Source organism: Cuculus canorus, chromosome W (assembly GCF_017976375.1).
Source record: "Cuculus canorus isolate bCucCan1 chromosome W, bCucCan1.pri, whole genome shotgun sequence".
In the NCBI taxonomy this organism is placed as follows: domain Eukaryota; kingdom Metazoa; phylum Chordata; class Aves; order Cuculiformes; family Cuculidae; genus Cuculus; species Cuculus canorus.
In genome coordinates this window covers 11,310,515-11,329,554 of record NC_071440.1, presented here as the reverse complement: position 1 = coordinate 11,329,554, position 19,040 = coordinate 11,310,515, and the positions used below count along the sequence as shown (strand labels likewise).

At 39.5% G+C, this 19,040-nt stretch overlaps 1 protein-coding gene across 3 annotated transcripts in view; it reads left to right on the top strand.

Moving 5' to 3' along the window:
• LOC128850248 (kinesin-like protein KIF2A) overlaps positions 1-19,040 on the top strand; it is an 81,085-nt gene that overhangs the window by 53,747 nt on the left and 8,298 nt on the right. For 2 of the 3 annotated variants that reach the window (XM_054053243.1, XM_054053242.1), the window contains exons 16-18: positions 11,776-11,843; positions 15,415-15,565; positions 18,196-18,297. In XM_054053243.1, coding sequence (XP_053909218.1) covers positions 11,776-11,843; positions 15,415-15,565; positions 18,196-18,297 — 321 coding nt within the window. Of the gene's footprint in view, positions 1-11,775; positions 11,844-14,168; positions 14,283-15,414; positions 15,566-18,195; positions 18,298-19,040 lie in introns of all 3 variants that reach the window. The other variant, XM_054053241.1, reaches the window with a different exon arrangement.

Genomic DNA, 19,040 nt, shown 5'->3' with positions numbered 1-19,040 from the left:
ATGGAAAGGAAAAACAAAAGATTTTTTCTCTACTTCCCATCAGCAGACAATATCCAGCCACTTCCCGGGAAGCAGGACTTCAGTACAAGTAATTGTTGCTCCAGAAGAGAAACTTTGTAATAACGAATGCCCTCCCCCCTCCTCCTTTCTCTTAACTTTGATTGCCAAGCAGATGTCACATAGCATGGAATGACCCCTTTGGTCAGTTTGGGACAGCTGTCCTGGCTGTGTCCCCTCCCAAGCTCTTGCCCACTCCCAGCCTGCTGGCCTTTGGGGGTGAGGGGATATGGAGAGGCAGCCTTGATGCTGTGGGAGCACTGCTCAGCAGTAGCCAACCCCCTGGTGTGTTAACAACACCTTTCTAGCTACCAGTACACAGCACAGCACTGTGAGGGCTGCTATGGGGAAAGTTAACTCCATCTCAGCCAGAGTCAATACATTTGCATTGGTTACTTTTGACAGGCTCCTTGGAATTAGTCTAGAAGCCACAGATGTCTGTAGACAACAACATGAAAACCATGGTGTTAGGGCAGCCTAGACTTCTCTTTAGATGTTGGATATGGTGTTAATTTGAAAACAATGGTAAAATAGCATTTTTGATTAATGTTTTATTCTTCATTTTTCTTTCCACTGAGACATAACTTCATAAATCCTATTCAGGATCAGAAAGCTAAACTGTGCATATATAGCCAATGCATCCACACTGCTAAAAAAGGTTTGGAAAGTTAGACTGCTGGGAATTGCTCTCTGTACATAGAAGGATTAACATTTGTAAATGTTTCATGAAGTTCTTACTTTCACCCTTACCACTCCTTAAAGTGCTAACAAGCTGTCTTCATTTTGGTGAAGCTTTCTTATTTAATTATTATTCTTCTCATAGAGCTGATGTAACATTTTTTCCTGTTTAAATGCGTGAGAAAGCCAATGAGAATAATCCATGGTCTATGGGTGTTTAATTTCTGATAAAGCTTGTATTCCTTCCTTTTATATTCAATATAGTCCTAAATTAAGGAGAAAATCCCCTCTGAAAGTGAGTGGAAATATGCTTTTATTATTCATTTATTTCCTCATTCACATAAATGCAGTTACTTTGTAATTAACAATAAGAAAACCCTTTCATGATGAGATACTGCTTTCAAACTCATTCTTCCTGTTAATTTTTTTTATGTAGTTTTAAGTACTAGGACCATTTGTGACATTCTGGGTTTAGTGTTTGTTTACATGTAATTTTTATCAAGGATTTAATCAGCAATGTTTTTTCTCAAGGTACTGATGTGGGAAGAAGAGCACTTGGGTAGTTATGATTTACTCTAAATTATAGTTGAAAAGAAGGAGGGAAAGAAACCTACAGTGTGTTTTATGATTGTTTGAACTGTGCTCTTGCATTTGCAGCGCTTGTTCCTGGGATAACTAGATGAATTCAGAAAAAAAGCTGCCTGTCCAGTGATCTGACACATTTCTGAACAGCATATATTGAATTGAGGGAAGTGTAGGAGATACTTTATTGCCTCTTGTCCTCCCCAGTTCCCTGGAAAGAGGAGAGGAAAATTGCACTTCAGTAGTCAAGTGGTGAGAAGAGTGGATAATGACCTGCAGCTTTACCACTCTTCTGGGTCTTCCTTTTCCTCTTTTATCAAGAAAATGTATTCAGCCTTCCAGTGTTGTATTTACATTTGGCTCTTTGGCAGGGTGTGTCTGGTTTGTAAGTATGTTCATGTTTAGGTTTTATATCATACACTGCCAAAACATTAATATACAGGGAAAGAAAAGAGCAAGTCATTGTGGTTTATAATAGATAAAGTTGAACGGTATTTTATTAAATTAAAAGAGTAATTATCCTGCAGGTACACTGACTGCTTGTTAGCAGCAGAGCCATGTAATTAACTGTGGTGCTTCGAACTTCTAAAAATCAATGCAAAAGTAGTTTAATAATGAGTAGTTTCATTTCAGGTTTCTGCAAGTTGACTGTGGAGATCATTGCTATGTTCTCTAGAAGAGTGACTACTTTATGTGAAGTAAATTAAACATAGAAGAACTTTTTAGGTACAATACAGTTATACACTCTAAAATACTGTTATAACAAGGTAACATGTAGACAACGATACCATTTCATCCAAAATATTTTAGCCTGTTACAGGCAACATAAATGAAAGAGACTGCAACATAGAAGTATTATTCAATTGGAAAATATATTTATTGAATATGTGAGATAATTCATCAAAATTTGACCTTTTTAAGATGCTGGTTTTGCTTGTCAATGAGGAGGTATTTATTGTAAAAAGATTCCTCAAGAATACAAAGATTTGTTCCAATGTTCTAATATGCTCTTAGAAAGTAAGACACTTTGCAAATATGTGATAACTTTTTATCATGGAAAGCATATAAAATCATGTAGTAAAAACCTGTGATTTTAACTTTCTGAGAGATTCTTGAAATGTCCTGGTATAAAATACCTGCTGGGCTTTTTCCACTTCCTTTCTGATATACTAATCTTTAAATGGGATGCTTGAGTCAAATTTCTTTTCATAATTTATATACTTAATTTTTATTTGACATTGTCTTTTATTATTTATGGAATTTCTTGTTACAGTTTTAAAAGTTACATCTTTAGAGATGGAGCATCTCGTCTGTATATAAGGTTAAAAAATGATTTGGAAACATATTCTTTTCAAATTTCAAAAAATATTCAAACAATTATTTTGAAAATAATTTCCTTGTGGACAGTTATGACTAGGATTTGCATCATTCTAAAGAAATCCAGAGACATACAGTCAGCATAAATGGGCGGTAACTTTATTAGTTGCTGCAATCTCAATGAAGTTCTTGTCCTTAAATAGTTTCAAAAAACATTTTTTAGAATCATAGAATCATTTAGGCTGGAATAGACATTTAAGATCAAGTCCAACTGTTAACCTAGCACTGCCAAGCCACCACTAAAACACGGCCCTAAGCATTACATTAAAGTGATGGAAGAGATGCATGCACTTTTCATATTAAATGACTTTGGAAGGGTTTTAAGAACTGCTTTATAGAGAGACATGCAAGCATATGATCTTTTTAAATCCACACTTGCTGTTTTCACTAATAACTGATGCATACAGCATTAGAGGTTTAAACTTAAGTCTGTGGTAGCAGGCTCTTTAGACTTTCTACCCCCGTCCCACCACATATTTTTCCCTTCTCCTCAGTAGGAGGATTCTCTCAGGATGACTGCCTGTGATTTTGTAGGTTAATGTCAGTAGCAGGATGAAAGAGAAAACTAGTATCATAGAATCATAGAATCATTAAGGTTGCAAAAGACTTTTAAGATAATCAAGCCCAACCGTCAGACAAACACCACTGTGCCTACTAAACCATGTCCCGAACTGCCACATCTACACATTTTGTGAACACCTCCAGGGATGGAGACTCCACCACTTCCCTGGCCAGCCGGTTCCAGTGCTTTACCACTCTTTTAGTAAAGAAATTTTTCCTAATAATCAGTCTATAAACTTCCCCTGATACAACTTGAGGCCATTTCCTCTCATCCCATCACTTGTTACTTGTGAGAAGAGACCAACACCCACCTCGCTACAACCTCCTTTCAGGTAGTTGTAGAGAGCGATAAGCCTCAGCCTTCTCTTCTCCAGACTAAACAGCCCCAGTTCCCTCAGCTGCTCCTCATAAAACTTGTGCTCTAGACCCTTCACCAGCTTCGTTGCCCTTCTCTGGACACGCTCCAGCAACCCAATGTCCTTCTTGGACCAAGGGGCCCAAAACTGAACACAGTATTTGAGGTGCAGCCTCACCAGTGCCGAGTACCAGTGCAAAATCACTTCCCTGGTCCTGCTGGCCACACCATTGCCAGGATGCTATTTGCCTTCTTGGCCACCTGGGCATACTGCTGGTTCATGTTCATCTGGCTGTCAACCAGCACCCCCAGGTCCTTTTCTTGCAGGCAGCTTTACAGACACTTTCTTCTAAGCATATTCTTTTAATCAGGACAGCATACAGGAGTCAAATTAAGAAAGTACGCTGGCTTCTCTCTTTCAACCAGATTTATACAGGTCTTCCTTCGGTTTCCGAACTTCGAAGCCAAACAGGATATTTTGTATTGCCTCTTTCACATCCACACTCTTGTGACTGACTTCAGTCATGTCCTCACTCCACTCATTCCCAGGTGGTTTTTCCCAGCCTGACTTTCTACCACATTCAAAATTGATTATCCTGTGTGTCTCTTTCGGAACACCTGGTCTTTTAATCATGTTTATTCTAATATGCTTGGTACCACCTTCATGTTATCTTAGTCCCAATTAATCTTCCATATACTTGACATCGCTCCCACATCTCCCCCTTTTTTGTTTTGGAAAATTGGGTTCACAGCAAGGGTAGTGAGGACCTTGACTTCTGTTCTTCTGTGATCTTGTTTCATTTCCCAGATGATTCTGAGCACTGCAAATATAAAAACAACACAAGCGCAGCTGGGACGAACAAATGTCCAAATTCGTAAATTTTAATCTGGTAAACCCATATTTTGGGTTCAGCCATTTCACGCTATCAGAAATGTCATTCGTTGTACTTTTATGTAGTCATTTTTGTAGCACTACTAATTGCCCTTGCAAGACAAGGGTTAAATCTTGAACCATGTGATCTGTGTTAGCTGAAAAAGTACCTTAATCATGCTATTTAATTTGATCCCATGTGTATACACTATCATTCCACACTACATGGTTGCTGTAAAAGTCAATGTGTATTCAGCTCCTTTAAGTCCAAAGTGATTACAGGGTGTTTGTTTTGCTCATCTTTTATACTCTTTCCAAAGTCTTTGAGGCTGATAACACCTCTGCAATATTCAGTGGGTGCTTTTCAACACTCAGGTGTTATGTTTTCATTTCTTTTCTTCAAAGACACTGCCTTTGGCTTTCTTTGTCCTGTTCTCCTCTGCTTAAGGAGTCTTAAATCACACAAAATAGGCTTCTTCATGCAGCATTTGGGGATGGGAGGTCCAAAGACAAGTTATTTATGCTAACTCTTGCTTTTTTATTGTGAGAGTGATCAAACATCGGAACGGGTTTGCCCAGAGGGGTTGCGGAGTCTCCATCTGTGGAGATATTGAAAAACCAACTGGACACAGTCCTGGGCAATCTACTCTAGGTGACCCTGCTTGAGCAGGAGAGCTTGGAGTAGATCATCTCAAGAGGTACTTTCTAACCTCAGTCATTCTGTGATTCATGCCAGTCACAGGCTGCTTGGCCTGCCTTCAACTCCCAGATGACCCTCTTATAATAGAGAAGGCTATCCCTCACATCAAGGTCTGGTATGGCATGTGTCCCCACCACTCAATGCCTACTGGGCTGCAGCCAACAGCAGAGCTAAAAGTTCTTCTTGGTGGCAAACAGAGGCCAATCCAGTCTTGCCCTTGACTATGGTAAGAGGTGCTTGGCCAGCCCCAGTCCTTTCACCTGGTTGTCAATGCAGCATTTCACCTGCCTCATCCTGTAACAAGTCGCTACCATGGCAAAGCACAAGCAGATTGGCATTAGCAGAACAATTAGAACAGGGTGCAGGAGTGCACTGAAGATGCCAGTGGCTGTGGGAGACCAACTAAAGAAAGTTTCCTACCAATGGTGTTCTCCCACTCCCTTAATTTGTTACCCACTTTATAACTTTTCCATCATAATGTACAGTTATTAAGAGCTTTTTGGCGTGTGCCTTAGCATTTTAACATTCTTACTGTACTGTTGTTGACGACGATGGCTAAACACGCCAGAAAAGTGTTTGTTGGGGTAGGTGGTACACCCACAGCTACCATCATGGTACTTGCGGTTTGTTGTAGTTGTTTCAGTTTTCCCCAGGTGATAGGATCATCTTGTGTTGTCCTCTTTTTTTTCCGTGGTCTTTTATCTTCATTCAGGTTCAACTTCTTCATCAGAGGCATCTGATTCTGGGTCACGTTTTTCCAGCTCATGGTAGGGCCTAATGTATTGTGCTGGAAACCATCGAGGTCCTGAGGGAAGAACACAGGCATACCCCCTCCCCCCACGTTATTAGTTCAGCAGGTCCACTCCAATGATTGTTTGCCATAGGGTCCCTGTACATAACCATTGGACAATGTGATAATCTCTCATGAATTGAAAAATGCCTTTCTGCAGTGGTCATATTTCTACCAGAAACCAAATTGGCATTTAAAAAATTGAGGGTATAGATAGCATTGTCTAATTGTTCCGGGGGGGGGGGGTACTATTCCCCCTTTTTTGTTTTAATAACATCTTTTTCAAAGTTGAATGGCTACACTCAATGATAGCTTGAGCAGTAGGGTTGTGGAGTATACCTGTAACGTGTTCAATGCCCCATTGTTGCAAAAAAAAGAGAAGTGGATTGAGAAGTATATCTGAGGGCATTATCTGTCTTTATTAGTTTAGGAATTCCAAGCATAGCAAAGCAGCAAGTCCAGTGTTGGCGGACATCCTGCCCCTTTTCACTAGCATGAGCAGAGGCACACATAGCACCAGAAAAGGTATCTATGGATACGTGACTATAACGTAAGTGGCCAAAAGGCGCATGATGTGTTACATCTGTTTGCCAAATTTCATTTGAATGAAGTCCACGGGGGTTAATTCCTTCATGTTTTGGTAATGGAATCACATATTGGCACTCAGGACATGCCCAAATTACGTCTTTCACTTGGGAAAGAGGAATTTTAAATTGTTTGCTCAGACCCGCAGCATTTTGGTGAAAAAAGGAATGTGAGGCTCTTGCATAATCAAGGGTTAAAACAGCTGTCATGAAGGAGTCTGTGACTGCATTGCTTTCAGCAAATGGGCCAGGCAGAGTGGTATGAGAGTGTATGTGAGTAATAAACAGAGGAAATCATCTTTTTTCTAAGTTGGTTTTGCGATTAAGGAACATTAGAAAAAGGTGTTTGTGATCTAGCTCTTTAAGGAAGGAAAAAGGTATTAGTTTTACACCATTTACTACATATTCTGAGTCACTAACAGTGTTGAGGGGTTCTTCTGAGAAGATGTCTAAAGCATATAACACTGCACCCAATTCCACTAATTGAGTTGATCCTTCAATTTGTAACACAGAGTTGTGCCATTCATCACTTTCGTGCCAAACCACTGCTACTTACACACTTGGTGTAAACACATTAACTTCAAATCTTTCTTCTCTCTCCCTCTCTTCACATACATTTTCCACCACTGATTACACTTTCTGTTAAATTACTGTAAGTTTTCTCTCTTCCAATTAGGCAGGTGTTTAATATTTCTTACATTATTGATACACATAACACACACATACACTATACCTGTGGGCATTGTCCCCCAATTACACACACAGGACAATAAAACTGCCTGCAGAAACAACCACACAACAGATTTTGGATAAATTGATAGCCAGTGCTCTATTAAAATTTTGAAGAGTCCTCCCTCCATATTATAATAAAGCCTGTTTGAGTCTTCCCCAGTAATCACTGAGGTGCTCAGTACTTTTGCCCAAATGAAACTGCTGCACTTTGTTTGGTTTTTTTTTTTGTTGTTGTTTTTGTTTGTTTCTTTCTTTCTTGAGGCTTTTGTATTTGCCAAATGTTCTCGAGATTCAAACTATTTCTGGTGGCCACTGTCTTTTTGTCAGAATTAGCCAAATTTCTTGACATAATTTAACTGCATGCTTTGTAACTTTTCCAAAACCCAACTAAAGGCGTCCCCTTTTTTATGCCAGGTATTTTAACATTTTGCCCTCTGCAGCCTTCAACTCCAAAGGTCCCAAGTGAATTCACCTGTTTGCTGGCTTAGTGGACATTTGAGCTGAAAAGCTTCAGAGATGTATTTCTAGGGTCCCATCTGGGCTAAACCTTAGATTCCGAGTGTCTCCAAAGGTGAGGGGACACGGGATAAAGGAACTCTTGGCCAATTACACCTTTACCCGTTTCCGAACCCTGAAGTATTCTTCACATGCTGTCCATGCAATAGCTAATTCAGTGATGTTCCAGGCAAGCTGCCTCTTTTCTTCTGGCCATGGGCCCCTTCTGCAACTCAAAAAAAGTTAGCACATAAATCCCTTCTCTCAGCTCCGTAATTTTAGATGTGCGCATATGTCTCTTAAGTCAGATAAGGGATGTTAACATGCCCTCCATCCTTGCTCTCTCCTTTGGGAGCTTGTCTTTCCACTTGGGAGTGGAGGGGGTGGGATTGGTAGAGCTTTACTGCAGGGCACTGTAACAAGTCCAGGATACTGACATTCAACAGCATGTTAGTAAGAGATTAGATCTCGCAACAGGGCTGAGGATGGGACTGTTCCAAATTCAGTAGGAACTCACACAAAATCATCACTGGCATTATTATTCCAGATGTTTCAGTCCCATACTGTTCATCATGCCCTGCAGTAATACTGTCCAGTGATATCTTTCCATGGGTTCTGGATTATTTATAGCAGGCATTGAAAATGCAAAATACTTACAATCGTCTGGATGTAGGGGAATTGTAAAGAAACAATATTGTAGATCTATTATAAAAAGGTACCAATCAGCGGGTGACATAGTTGGATTCAGTAGTCCGGGCTGTAAGGCACCCATTGGCTGCATTACTGCATTTATAGCTCTTAAATCATGCAGTAATCACCATTTCCCAGACTTTTTTAGGAATGACGAATATGGGAGTATTCCATGGGCTATTAGATCGAACAATACGTCCAGTCTCTAATTGTTCTGCTACTAAACCTTGCAGGTGAACAAGTTTTTCCCCTTTAAGAGACCACTGATCAACCCAAATGGGTTTTTCTCTTAACCAGGATAGTTTGAGCAGGGGCTTTAGATCAGCGACCTTCAGGATAAATTTGTTCCTGTAGTAGTGATAGATACATTCCATTGCTTTAGCAAATCTCTTCCCCATTAATTTATCATTGTTGGCATTACATATGGTTGAATCCATGCTTGTAAATTTTCTGATCCTGTCACTGATAATAGTTTGGCACTCTTCATAGGAATTTGTATCCCACCTATGCCTGTAACAGTAGTGAAAGCTACGTCAAGATCCCACTGAGGGGGTCATTCAGTTTGAGAAATTATAGAAACATCAGCTCCAGTATCTAATAGTCCTGTAAATGTCTTTCCCCGAATGTTAATTGTAAGTGTAGGTTGTTTTGCTGTGACTTGCTGAGCCCAAGATACCTGGGCAGAATTAGTACTGCCAAATGGTCCCTGCCCTTGAATCTGAGAGGAACTTTGGGGAACGGAAGAGGGTAACAAAATAATTTGTGCAAACTTCTGATTTATTGGTATGCAATACGGGGTTTAAAAGGCAGCTAGCGTTATCTGAATTTGACCTATATAGTATGAGTCAATTATTCTCAGTAATGCATATGAAGATTTTTTTAAATACTCAAACGCTCTACAATCAGTCCTACATATCCTGTCAGTAAAGGTCCACACATATTAGTTCCTACAGTTTGAAATTAGTGTGGTTGTAAAAGAATTACTTCTGAGACAGTTGCCAGATCCAATCCGGCACTGCCTGTTGTAACAGCTGAAAGGTCAGAGACTGAGCATTTATCAGGAGTGGGGCATGGGTACATTGTACAGGAGCATTCAATACCCCATTGGTTTGAGGGGCACTGGGCTGTTTGTCCCTCTTCCCATTTCCTGAGAGAGGGTGCCCATTTTTGTCAAATTTAGATTGGCATTGATTAGTCCAATGATATCCTTTCTGACATCGGGGACATATCTGTTTAGGTTTTTTGTATTTAGGCATCTGCCGCTTGTAAGGACAGTCTCTTCTTATGTGTCCTTGTGTTCCATAATTAAAACATTTAATAGTGTCCTGATTAATTTGCAATTGAGCTAATGCGGCAGCGAGAACTGATGCTCTGTGGGTTTCAGTTCCAGTATATTGACATGCTTTAATATAGTCTCCAAGGTCAGTCTCTTTTCCTTTCAGTGGTAACAGTGCTGTTTGACAGTCAGTGTTTGCGTTTTCAAAAACGAACTCTTCATGAGCTGGGGGTGCGTGTCTCTGTTTTAAGGGGGTTCCCTGTTTTGGGGGGGTCCCTGTCACTGGAGGGGTCTCTATTTTGCTCTTCCATAAAGGGATTATTAGGTGCTGTAGGCAATGTAGGAGTTAATGGTGGTGGAGGTGGGAGTTTTGACAGAGCAGGAGGGGATATTTCTAAGGGCTGAGGAGGTAAAGGTAATGGAGGGTATAAGTCTGATTCCTCCTCTGGATTAACCACCTTGATATCAAAAGGGTCTTCAGTCTCCAAATTATTTGGGGCTTTTTTAAACTGATCATGTATATTTTGGCTTTTATCTCTATCTTTTTTAACAATAGCCTCTGATGGTTTGAGCTGTGCTAACGCAGAGTATAAGAATCACCATGTCACAAAAACAGAATCAGGGATTTGAGCACCTGATTATTTACATGCCTATAAGCATTCCCCTACTCGCTCCCAAATAGTATTATCAAAAGAACCATCTGCCAGAAACCAGTCACAATGCTCTTTTACCAGTAGTAATAACTGTGTTAAATGTTTTTCGGTTTCTCTATAGCTGGCAGCATGCAATACTTGTTGCAGCACTTTCAAATATATCTTGTGCTCTTGTGAACGTGTTTGTCCCATTGCAATATGATCCCATAGCTTTGCCGTTCAACAGGCGCTTACTGTACCCTTTCTTAAGGGTTGTGGCCACAAAAATCCTGAAAAAATGAACAAACTCACCTGTCAGATCATGCATTCGCTCAGAAGAGGCTCACGCAGGGCACCAATCTGCGGCAATGAAGAAGACGCAAACCTTGTAGTTTCCTCTAAGCATATTCTTTTAATCAGCACAGCATACAGGAGTCAAATTAAGAAAGTACACTGGCTTCTCTCTTTCAAGCAGATTTATACAGGTCTTTGGTTTCCAAACTTCGAAGCCAAACAGTATATTATGTATTGCCTCTTTCACACCCACACTCTTGTGACTGACTTCAGTCACGTCCTCACTCTACTCATTCCCAGCCTTACTTTCTCACACATTCAAGATTCATTATCCTGTGTGTCTTGTTTGGAACACTTGATCTTTAAATCATGTTTATTCTAATATGTTTGGTACCAGCTTCATGTTATCTTAGTCTCAATTAATCTTCCGTATACTTGGTGTCGCTCCCACAAAGGTGAGATCTTCAGGTTATTTTGTTTAACTGGAAAAGGAAAGACTTGTAGTTTCCACATATGTTTGATAATAAGTTAGCTATCAAGTATTATTTACAGATAACATCCAGTTTGGAAAAATAAATATAAATATTTAATTGGGAAAATAGTTAAACACATGCTAATCTTTAATATTAAGTACAATTTTGGACTGTGGCCAAAATAGATCTGTCCTAATAAGTATACAGTCTGCTTGAATGGAGAACAGCCTACAAAGAGATATATATATATATATTAAAAAAAAATCTTGCACTTGTTTGCAGGATACATTGGACTTTTTACCTACTTGTATATTTCCCTTTTTGAGGACTTTTATTTTTCAAGTACAGTTTTGCATTTACATATTATTTTATGAAGACTGAGATGGGGGAAATTGAAATTTCTATGGTTTCTTAATGCTTCAGCTATGGTTGAAAAAATTATATTGAAGCTTTGAGTTGACATTTCTCTTCTTGAGACATCATTATATTAGGACAGCAGTACGTAGTAGACAGTTTTTGTAGAACATTTCAAATGGAACTGGAGACAAAAATTATAAAATTAATTTGAATTCATCTACCTTTTCGTCTGTGCAAATAAATTTATTAATGTGTGGCTTGTTTTCTCCAGATTGCTACAATTTCTCCAGGAATGGCATCATGTGAAAACACTCTAAATACACTGAGATACGCAAATAGGTATGATAAATGTTATTGCTTATAGCTATACTAGCTGTTGATCTCTGATGCTTAGAATATTGTTGTTCCGTGATGTATAGTTATTTAAACTACTTGAATAATTTTAGCATACTTGCATTTGTTAATAAATCAAAGCCAAAATACTGGTTACAGATTCAGGCTCACATTTGATTTATTTTGTCACTTTTTGCAGCCATTACAAGAGAATCAATAGAAACTGCATTTAAGTCATTATCCAGAGATGGATATAGTGAGGACTGCAAGGAATGTGGGAGATGCCCCTATTAGTTTTGCCCTTGTTCTGGAGACACCATGTTTTGTATTAGGAGTAGTTGCTGAAATACCTTTCTGCAGTGTGATTTTTCATCCCCTTGGTGGAATTGCCTTCAGTTGCCAGCCTGTTTCTTTTATATATATGGTATATCATATCATATATATAAACTAGTTTATTGTTATTCTGCAGTTGCTGTGGCACAAATGTTATACTTCCCAAATTCAGTCAAATATCTTAGACCTCTAAGTAAAGAGTCAGTTAATCCAACACTGACATTATAATCAGCGTAGAGAGATTAGCACCTCCAAATGCTGATGCAGCACCTCTGAGACCTGTACTGCTCTCTGAAAGTGCTTATCTCTTCAGTGACTGTGAAAGGAGCCTTCCCCAGATGCAGTTTTACTTTGTTTAATGTCTGTGGAGATAGGGTCCTGCATGTGTCCCACAGACCCTCACTCCACTTTGCTGCAAAGAACAAAGGAGGCAAACAAGCTTCTGGGGCATCTGAAAGCCTGTTTTTGACAGAAGAGACTAGCACCTAGTGGCCTGCTTGCCCCAGTGACAGGGTAGAACTACAACTGCTCCTGCTCGGCTGGGCACCCCAGGCCCGTCGCTAATTGGGCACAAAGGGCTACTAGGGAAGCTTACCGCCTGCTTCTCTAGGTGTCTGAATGTCCTTGTGTTTGAATCAAGGGATTTAGTAGCAAATCTGCCTGACTTGGGCCAGTCTGTGTGATTTCCTTCCTGGTGGGACATCTACTCCCCTGCTTACAGTAACATAAGGAAGGATCATAGAATCATAGAATCACTAGGTTGGAAGGGACCCACTGGGTCATCAAGTCCAACCATTCCTAGCACTCCCTAAACCATGCCCCTCAGCACCTCGTCCACCCATCCCTTAAACACCTCCAGGGAAGGTGACTCAATCACCTCCCTGGGCAGCCTGTTCCAGTGCCCAATGACCCTTTCTGTGATAAATTTTTCCTGATGTCCAGCCTGAACCTGCCCTGGCAGAGTTTGAGGCCATTCCCCCTTGTCCTGTCCCCTGTCACTTGGGAGAAAAGGCCAGCTCTCTCCTCTCCACAACCTCCTTTCAGGTAGTTGTAGAGAGCAATAAGGTCTCCCCTCAGCCTCCTCTTCTCCAGGCTAAACAACCCCAGCTCTCTCAGCCACTCCTCATAAGACTTGTTCTCCAGCCCCTTCACTAGCTTCGTTGCTCTTCTCTGGACATGCTCCAGAGCCTCAACATCCTTCTTGTTGTGAGGGGCCCAGAACTGAACACAGTACTCAAGGTGCAGTCTCACCAGTGCCGAGTACAGAGGGAGAATAACTTCCCTGGACCTGCTGGTTACGCCATTTCTGATACAAGCCAAGATGCCATTGGCCTTCTTGGCCACCTGGGCACATTCATTGATGGTTCGATCTTTTTGTCCCTTATAGAATACACATTGCTGAAGTGACTCCAGAAAAAGGCACTGCAAACCAAATTAAATACATATTTCTAGTATACTAAATCATTGTGCTGAAACTATTTCTTCCCCTTGGTGTTAAATTTGTATGTCGTTATGGAGTAAATACCTGTCACTGTAAAGTTGCTTCATGTGTTTTGTGTAGTATTTTAACTTTTTCTAGCAATATATCATTTTCATAGTACAATTAAGTTTTAGGTGCTGAACACGAGTGTGTGTGCAGTGTAAGACAGGGGCAGTGTAGAATTTAAAGTATTGCAGTGATTTGATATGTTAAACGGAACAGTTTAATGGAATATTGAATGTAGAGTAAGTTTTATGAACTACACAAAATGAAATACTCTTCTGAAAGCATTACTACTATAGTCTCCTACAAATTAGCAGCACTGATTCTGTTCAATTTTGTTAGTGATCTGTAACTCTTTTTGCAGAAGGTTTAAATGTGCTGACAATCTTACTTGCATTTTAATATAAATATAATTTTATTGTTAAACTAAAGAGGAATGCTAAACAAAGAGTTGTCATTTTAACTGTTTATGAGAATGTTTTCTTTTCATTTGCTGCTGTATTTTGCTGCTACAGAGTAAAGGAATTTGGAATTAGTCCTTCGGACATTCCCTTCTCACAGGGTAGTGGCAGTCGCTCTGATCTCTCTCCTTCCTATGAGTATGATGACTTTTCTCCTTCAGTCACCAGGTCTATTTCATTCTATACATGGAACCTTTATTTTTAAGTTTTATTTTGGCAACGTAATTTTACAGACCAACCTTTCATTAATCTCCTTATCTTGAGTCACACATACTTTGTTTTTATTTTGTTTGGCAGGTGATGGTTCTGCATGATCTGCAGTCATCTTCCCACTATTTTGTTCACTCTCCTTAAACATCCTTACTCTATATCCAGACTTGCTAGTTTCCTTCATACATTTTAAAAAAATGATGATGTCACCTTTGTACATTTAGTGAACCAAATCTGACAAGTCTGTTTAGGGTAATTTGAATATGTCTAATAAAAAAAAGAAAACAATTTTAGTGCATATATTATTTTTAAATTTTTTCATCACTCCAAAGATAAATGAAATGCAGCTTCCATTGTAATAATGTGCTTATTGAAAAAAAAATCCCCCTAAAAATGAAGAAATTGTTCTAAAACTTGCTATACTTGCAGACTTTAATGTTTTTGTTTCATAAATGTTCTTTTAGATGGGCTTTTTTTTTTACCGAATCATTATCTATCTTTTAAACTATTTTCATGCTGCAAGAGTCTAACATTTTAATATTTTCACCTTTGAAATTATATTAATTAAAGGATCTATTAATTCTCTGAGATACTTGGTTGCAAATTATTTTCTTCAGAATTCTTGGTGGATTTGCTCATAACAGCTAGTAAGGTACTGATTGACTAATTTTTTTAAAGCACAGTTGTGTGCACAGAAAAAGAAAGATGGTCAGGTTTAGGGTGCTGAATGACCTTTTCTTTCAAATATTATTCTTGATAAGGAATTAACATTGAGGTTTTGGAGGGTTTTTTTCTCACTTAACAGTTAATGAGTAGTAAGATTTCAATTAAAAAATGCCTCTTTATAGAAGATGGACTGTAGTCCACCTGCAAGTAGTTGAAATTCAATGGTCCATGTTTTTTAAGAGTTGGACTAACATCTTTTTGTCACTGAAAGTACATTAAATTTGTGAAGCTGACATCATCATCTTTATTGAATGAATTAAATTGTACATAAGCCCATAGAGATTTATTTTTGGTTGTGATTGCATGTGAACTTCATGTGCACATGAAGTTGCTAATTTACAAATTAAATATTTTCTCATCATAGGGTGAAGGAGCTCATGGTTGATCCTAGTGCTGCAGGAGATATCCATCACATTATACACCATGCTCCAAATCAGATTGATGATTTAGAGGCACAGTGGGGTGTGGGGAGCTCTCCTCAGAGAGATGATCTCAAACTGCTTTGTGAACAAAACGTGAGTGATTTAGAGCACTACATGGAAAGAGATGATGATAAATACAGTTGCAGAACAAATCCAGGGTAATGTGTAGTTATAGCCTTTTAGCATTAATTAGCTACAGCATGGCCCTTTACCTTTTCACTTTATGGTATTATGTTTGTTCCCATACATAAAAAAGAAGGTTCCTTTAAGGGTGAAAGAAGAACATTTTATTTTTCTTTATCTTCCTTGCTGATTAGGGCTTTTAATGTCTAGGCAGGGTCTGCTCTAGGCTCTTGCATTTTTTAGTGTACATTTTTTCCAGTGTAGCTTCATTTCCTATTAGGTAGTTAGAAGTAGCCTGGGAAATGCATTTATTTTATTTAAAACTCAAGTTGTTTTGACCATTAATTTCCCTGCATGCAACACCTGTTTCAAGCAAGTTTGCCTTTCTCTGCATTTAGAAATCTGGCTACCCGTCATTCCTCTTCCCAACATCCTGATTTTCATGGAGTGAAATCCCAGAGCAATGTTTGGGAGAGAGCAACCTAAGACAGGGACGGAGAGCAGAATACCACCCCCTCATAATCCAGGAGGAAGCAGTTAAAGATCTGCTTCGCCACCTGGACACTCACAGGTCTATGGGACTGGATGGAATCCACCCGAGAGTACTGAGGGAGCTGGTGGAGGAGCTTGCCAAGCCACTCTCCACCATTTATCAGCAGTCCTGGTTAACAGGAGAGGTCCTAGAAGTCTGAAGGCTTGCCAATGTGATGTCCATCTACAAGAAGGGCCAGAAGGAGGGTCCGGGGAACTACAGACCTGTCAGCCTGACCTCAGTAGTGGGGAAGGTTATGGAGTGCTTCATCTTGAGAGTTCTCACCAGGCAAGCGCAGGACAACCAGGGGTTCAGGCCCATACAGCATAGGTTCATGAAAGGCAGGTCCTGCTTGACCAACCTGATCTCCTTCTATGACCAGGTGACTCGCTTAGTGGATGAGGGAAAGGATGTGGATGTTATCTACCTGGGCTTTAGTAAAGCCTTTGACACTGTCTCCCACAGCATTCTCCTAGAGAAGCTGGCAGTTCATGGCTTAGACAGGTCTACTCTTTGATTTGGGTAAAAAATCAGCTGGATGGCCAGGCCTAGAGAGTTGTGGTGAATGGAGCTAAATCCAGTTGGAGGCCGGTCACAAGTGGTGTTCCCCAGGACTCAGTGTTGGGACTGGTTCTGTTTAATATCTCTATCAATGATCTGGACGAGGAGGTTGAGTGCTCCCTCAGTATATTTGCAGATGACACTAAATTGGGTGGGAGGGTCGACCTGCTTGAGGCTGCACCTCAAATACTGTGTTAAGTTTTGGGCCCCTCACTCCAAGGACATTGCGTTGCTGGAGCGTGTCCAGAGTAGGGCAACAAAGCTGGTGAAGGGGCTGGAGCACAAGTGTTATGAGGAGCGGCTGAGGGACCTGGGGCTGTTTAGTCTGGAGAAGAGGAGGCCGAGGGGAGACCTTATCCCTGTCTACAACTCCCTGAAAAGCGATTGCGGTGAGGTGAGTATGATTCTATGATTGTGTTCCCAGGATGTCTCTCAGGACCGCATGACTGGACAGCTGGGACTGAGAGCCATGTTCTAAAGGACATCTTTCCACCACTGCTAATCATCAGCTCTAATCCTGGTTCCTTAACTGTTCAACAGGGACTGAAACTTGTATGTTGAAATGCTGATGAAAGACAGAAAATAAAAATTCTTACTACCCTAATTGTTTTTTTTCAGGACTCTCTGCCTTCTCAAACATCTCTTAATGGTGTTTGCTTTATTTCTCATTTTAGTAACTGGCTCTCCTTCCATGACTCTATTTTATAAGAATATGCTAGTGATTCCTAGAGCTTCCCACTGGACAGTCTTTCTAGCTAGATATCCTTTCATATCATACTTCTCCGTTGTTCATGTAGAATTTAATTAAGCTTTACAATGTGTTCTTTAAAAGTTTTTAAAGGCATTGTATAAGGAACCATACCATCTTGTTAAACATTAATTGTAGCCTAACTAATGTTTTCCCCTTTCTTTGTTAACTATTTATGTCTAAAGAAGTTCTGTTTGTTCCAGTTTGTAAATCCATGTTGTGCATTTTTCTAATGCATTGTTACATGTTTTTTAGATTTTTCACTTTACATTTATTCCACATTTTTTTCCCAAAGGACTAATTTAATTTTGATTTCCTGAAATGTATTGAATGTTCTCATTTTTTAAAATTGTTGTCTGTCTATTGCAGTATGCACAACAAAAAGCCCTGATGGAAAACAAGTTTTCTGTAGGTATTAAAACCTACTAGAAATTAATATTCTTCCCTTGTGATTTCCTCCGCCTACTACTTTAACTTGGGTTTTTTTTCCACGTGGAATATTCTGTTTTCCAGTATTTACTAGGATTAGTAGCTGGAAATCTTTAACTAACATGAATTAAATTTAACTCTGTGGACATTTTGAATTTATTGCCCTCTCCATTTCTGGAGATTTTCTTGTTAGAAGTTTTGAGTTCCATTTCGACAGGTTCTGTTTTCTGCATTTCTCTCTTCATGTTCTGTGACAGGATGGATCACATTCAGTATATTTCATGTAGCCACAGTTCTTTACAGGCTAACAAGCTTGACTATTCTTTTTAGGAAGAGGAAGTTTCTCCACAGTTGTTCACTTTCCATGAAGCTGTGTCACAAATGGTAGAAATGGAAGAGCAAGTAGTAGAAGACCACAGGGCTGTCTTCCAGGTAAAAGATGGAGCTCTACTTTGTTTTATCCTAATCCAGGAATTCATTTTTTCCCAATGAAAGTACATACCCTTGAAGATGTAGGATATCATCTTGTTATTCCACTGCTGTCAGAGGTTTCTAAATTGTTTTATTACACTAAGCTCATTGTAGCAAACAAATAGGAACAGATGTTTAGATCCCATAACTGTTAATCTTTGTCCCCGTGATGAAACAGAAGCATATTTTTCTGACATCCCAGAAATTTAGTAAAATTTTCCTTTTCTTCTTAACAAACATTCCTAAACAGACTGTGTTCATCATAAGAAAAGTTACTATTTTCTTTTCACTATTTTATTTATTTACTACATTTTCTCTGTTAGCCCTTTTCCAGCATTAGCGACTGTTTTTTCCTAGTTGCAGGTAGCTTACTCAGGTTGGTCTTGAAATTTTCAATTTCCCTATCTAATGTATGCCAATATTCCTATGACATTCCTGGCAATTAATAGTAATGTCTCTATATAGTAATGTCTCTATTAGCACCATTTCTGTTTGGTCATCTCCCTCTGAGATACTGCGATACTCCCTCCAAGTATCTCCTCTAAATATCCTTCTGTGACATCTTCCTCTGAGATACTGAAATCCAGAAGAAACAAATATATTTCTAACTGCCCGTTTGCTTCCTTTTTACACATACGTAATTTTTTTCACCTGCTATTAGTCAGGGTCTTTGGAAGGAATACTGCCCACACAGTGTAATGCTG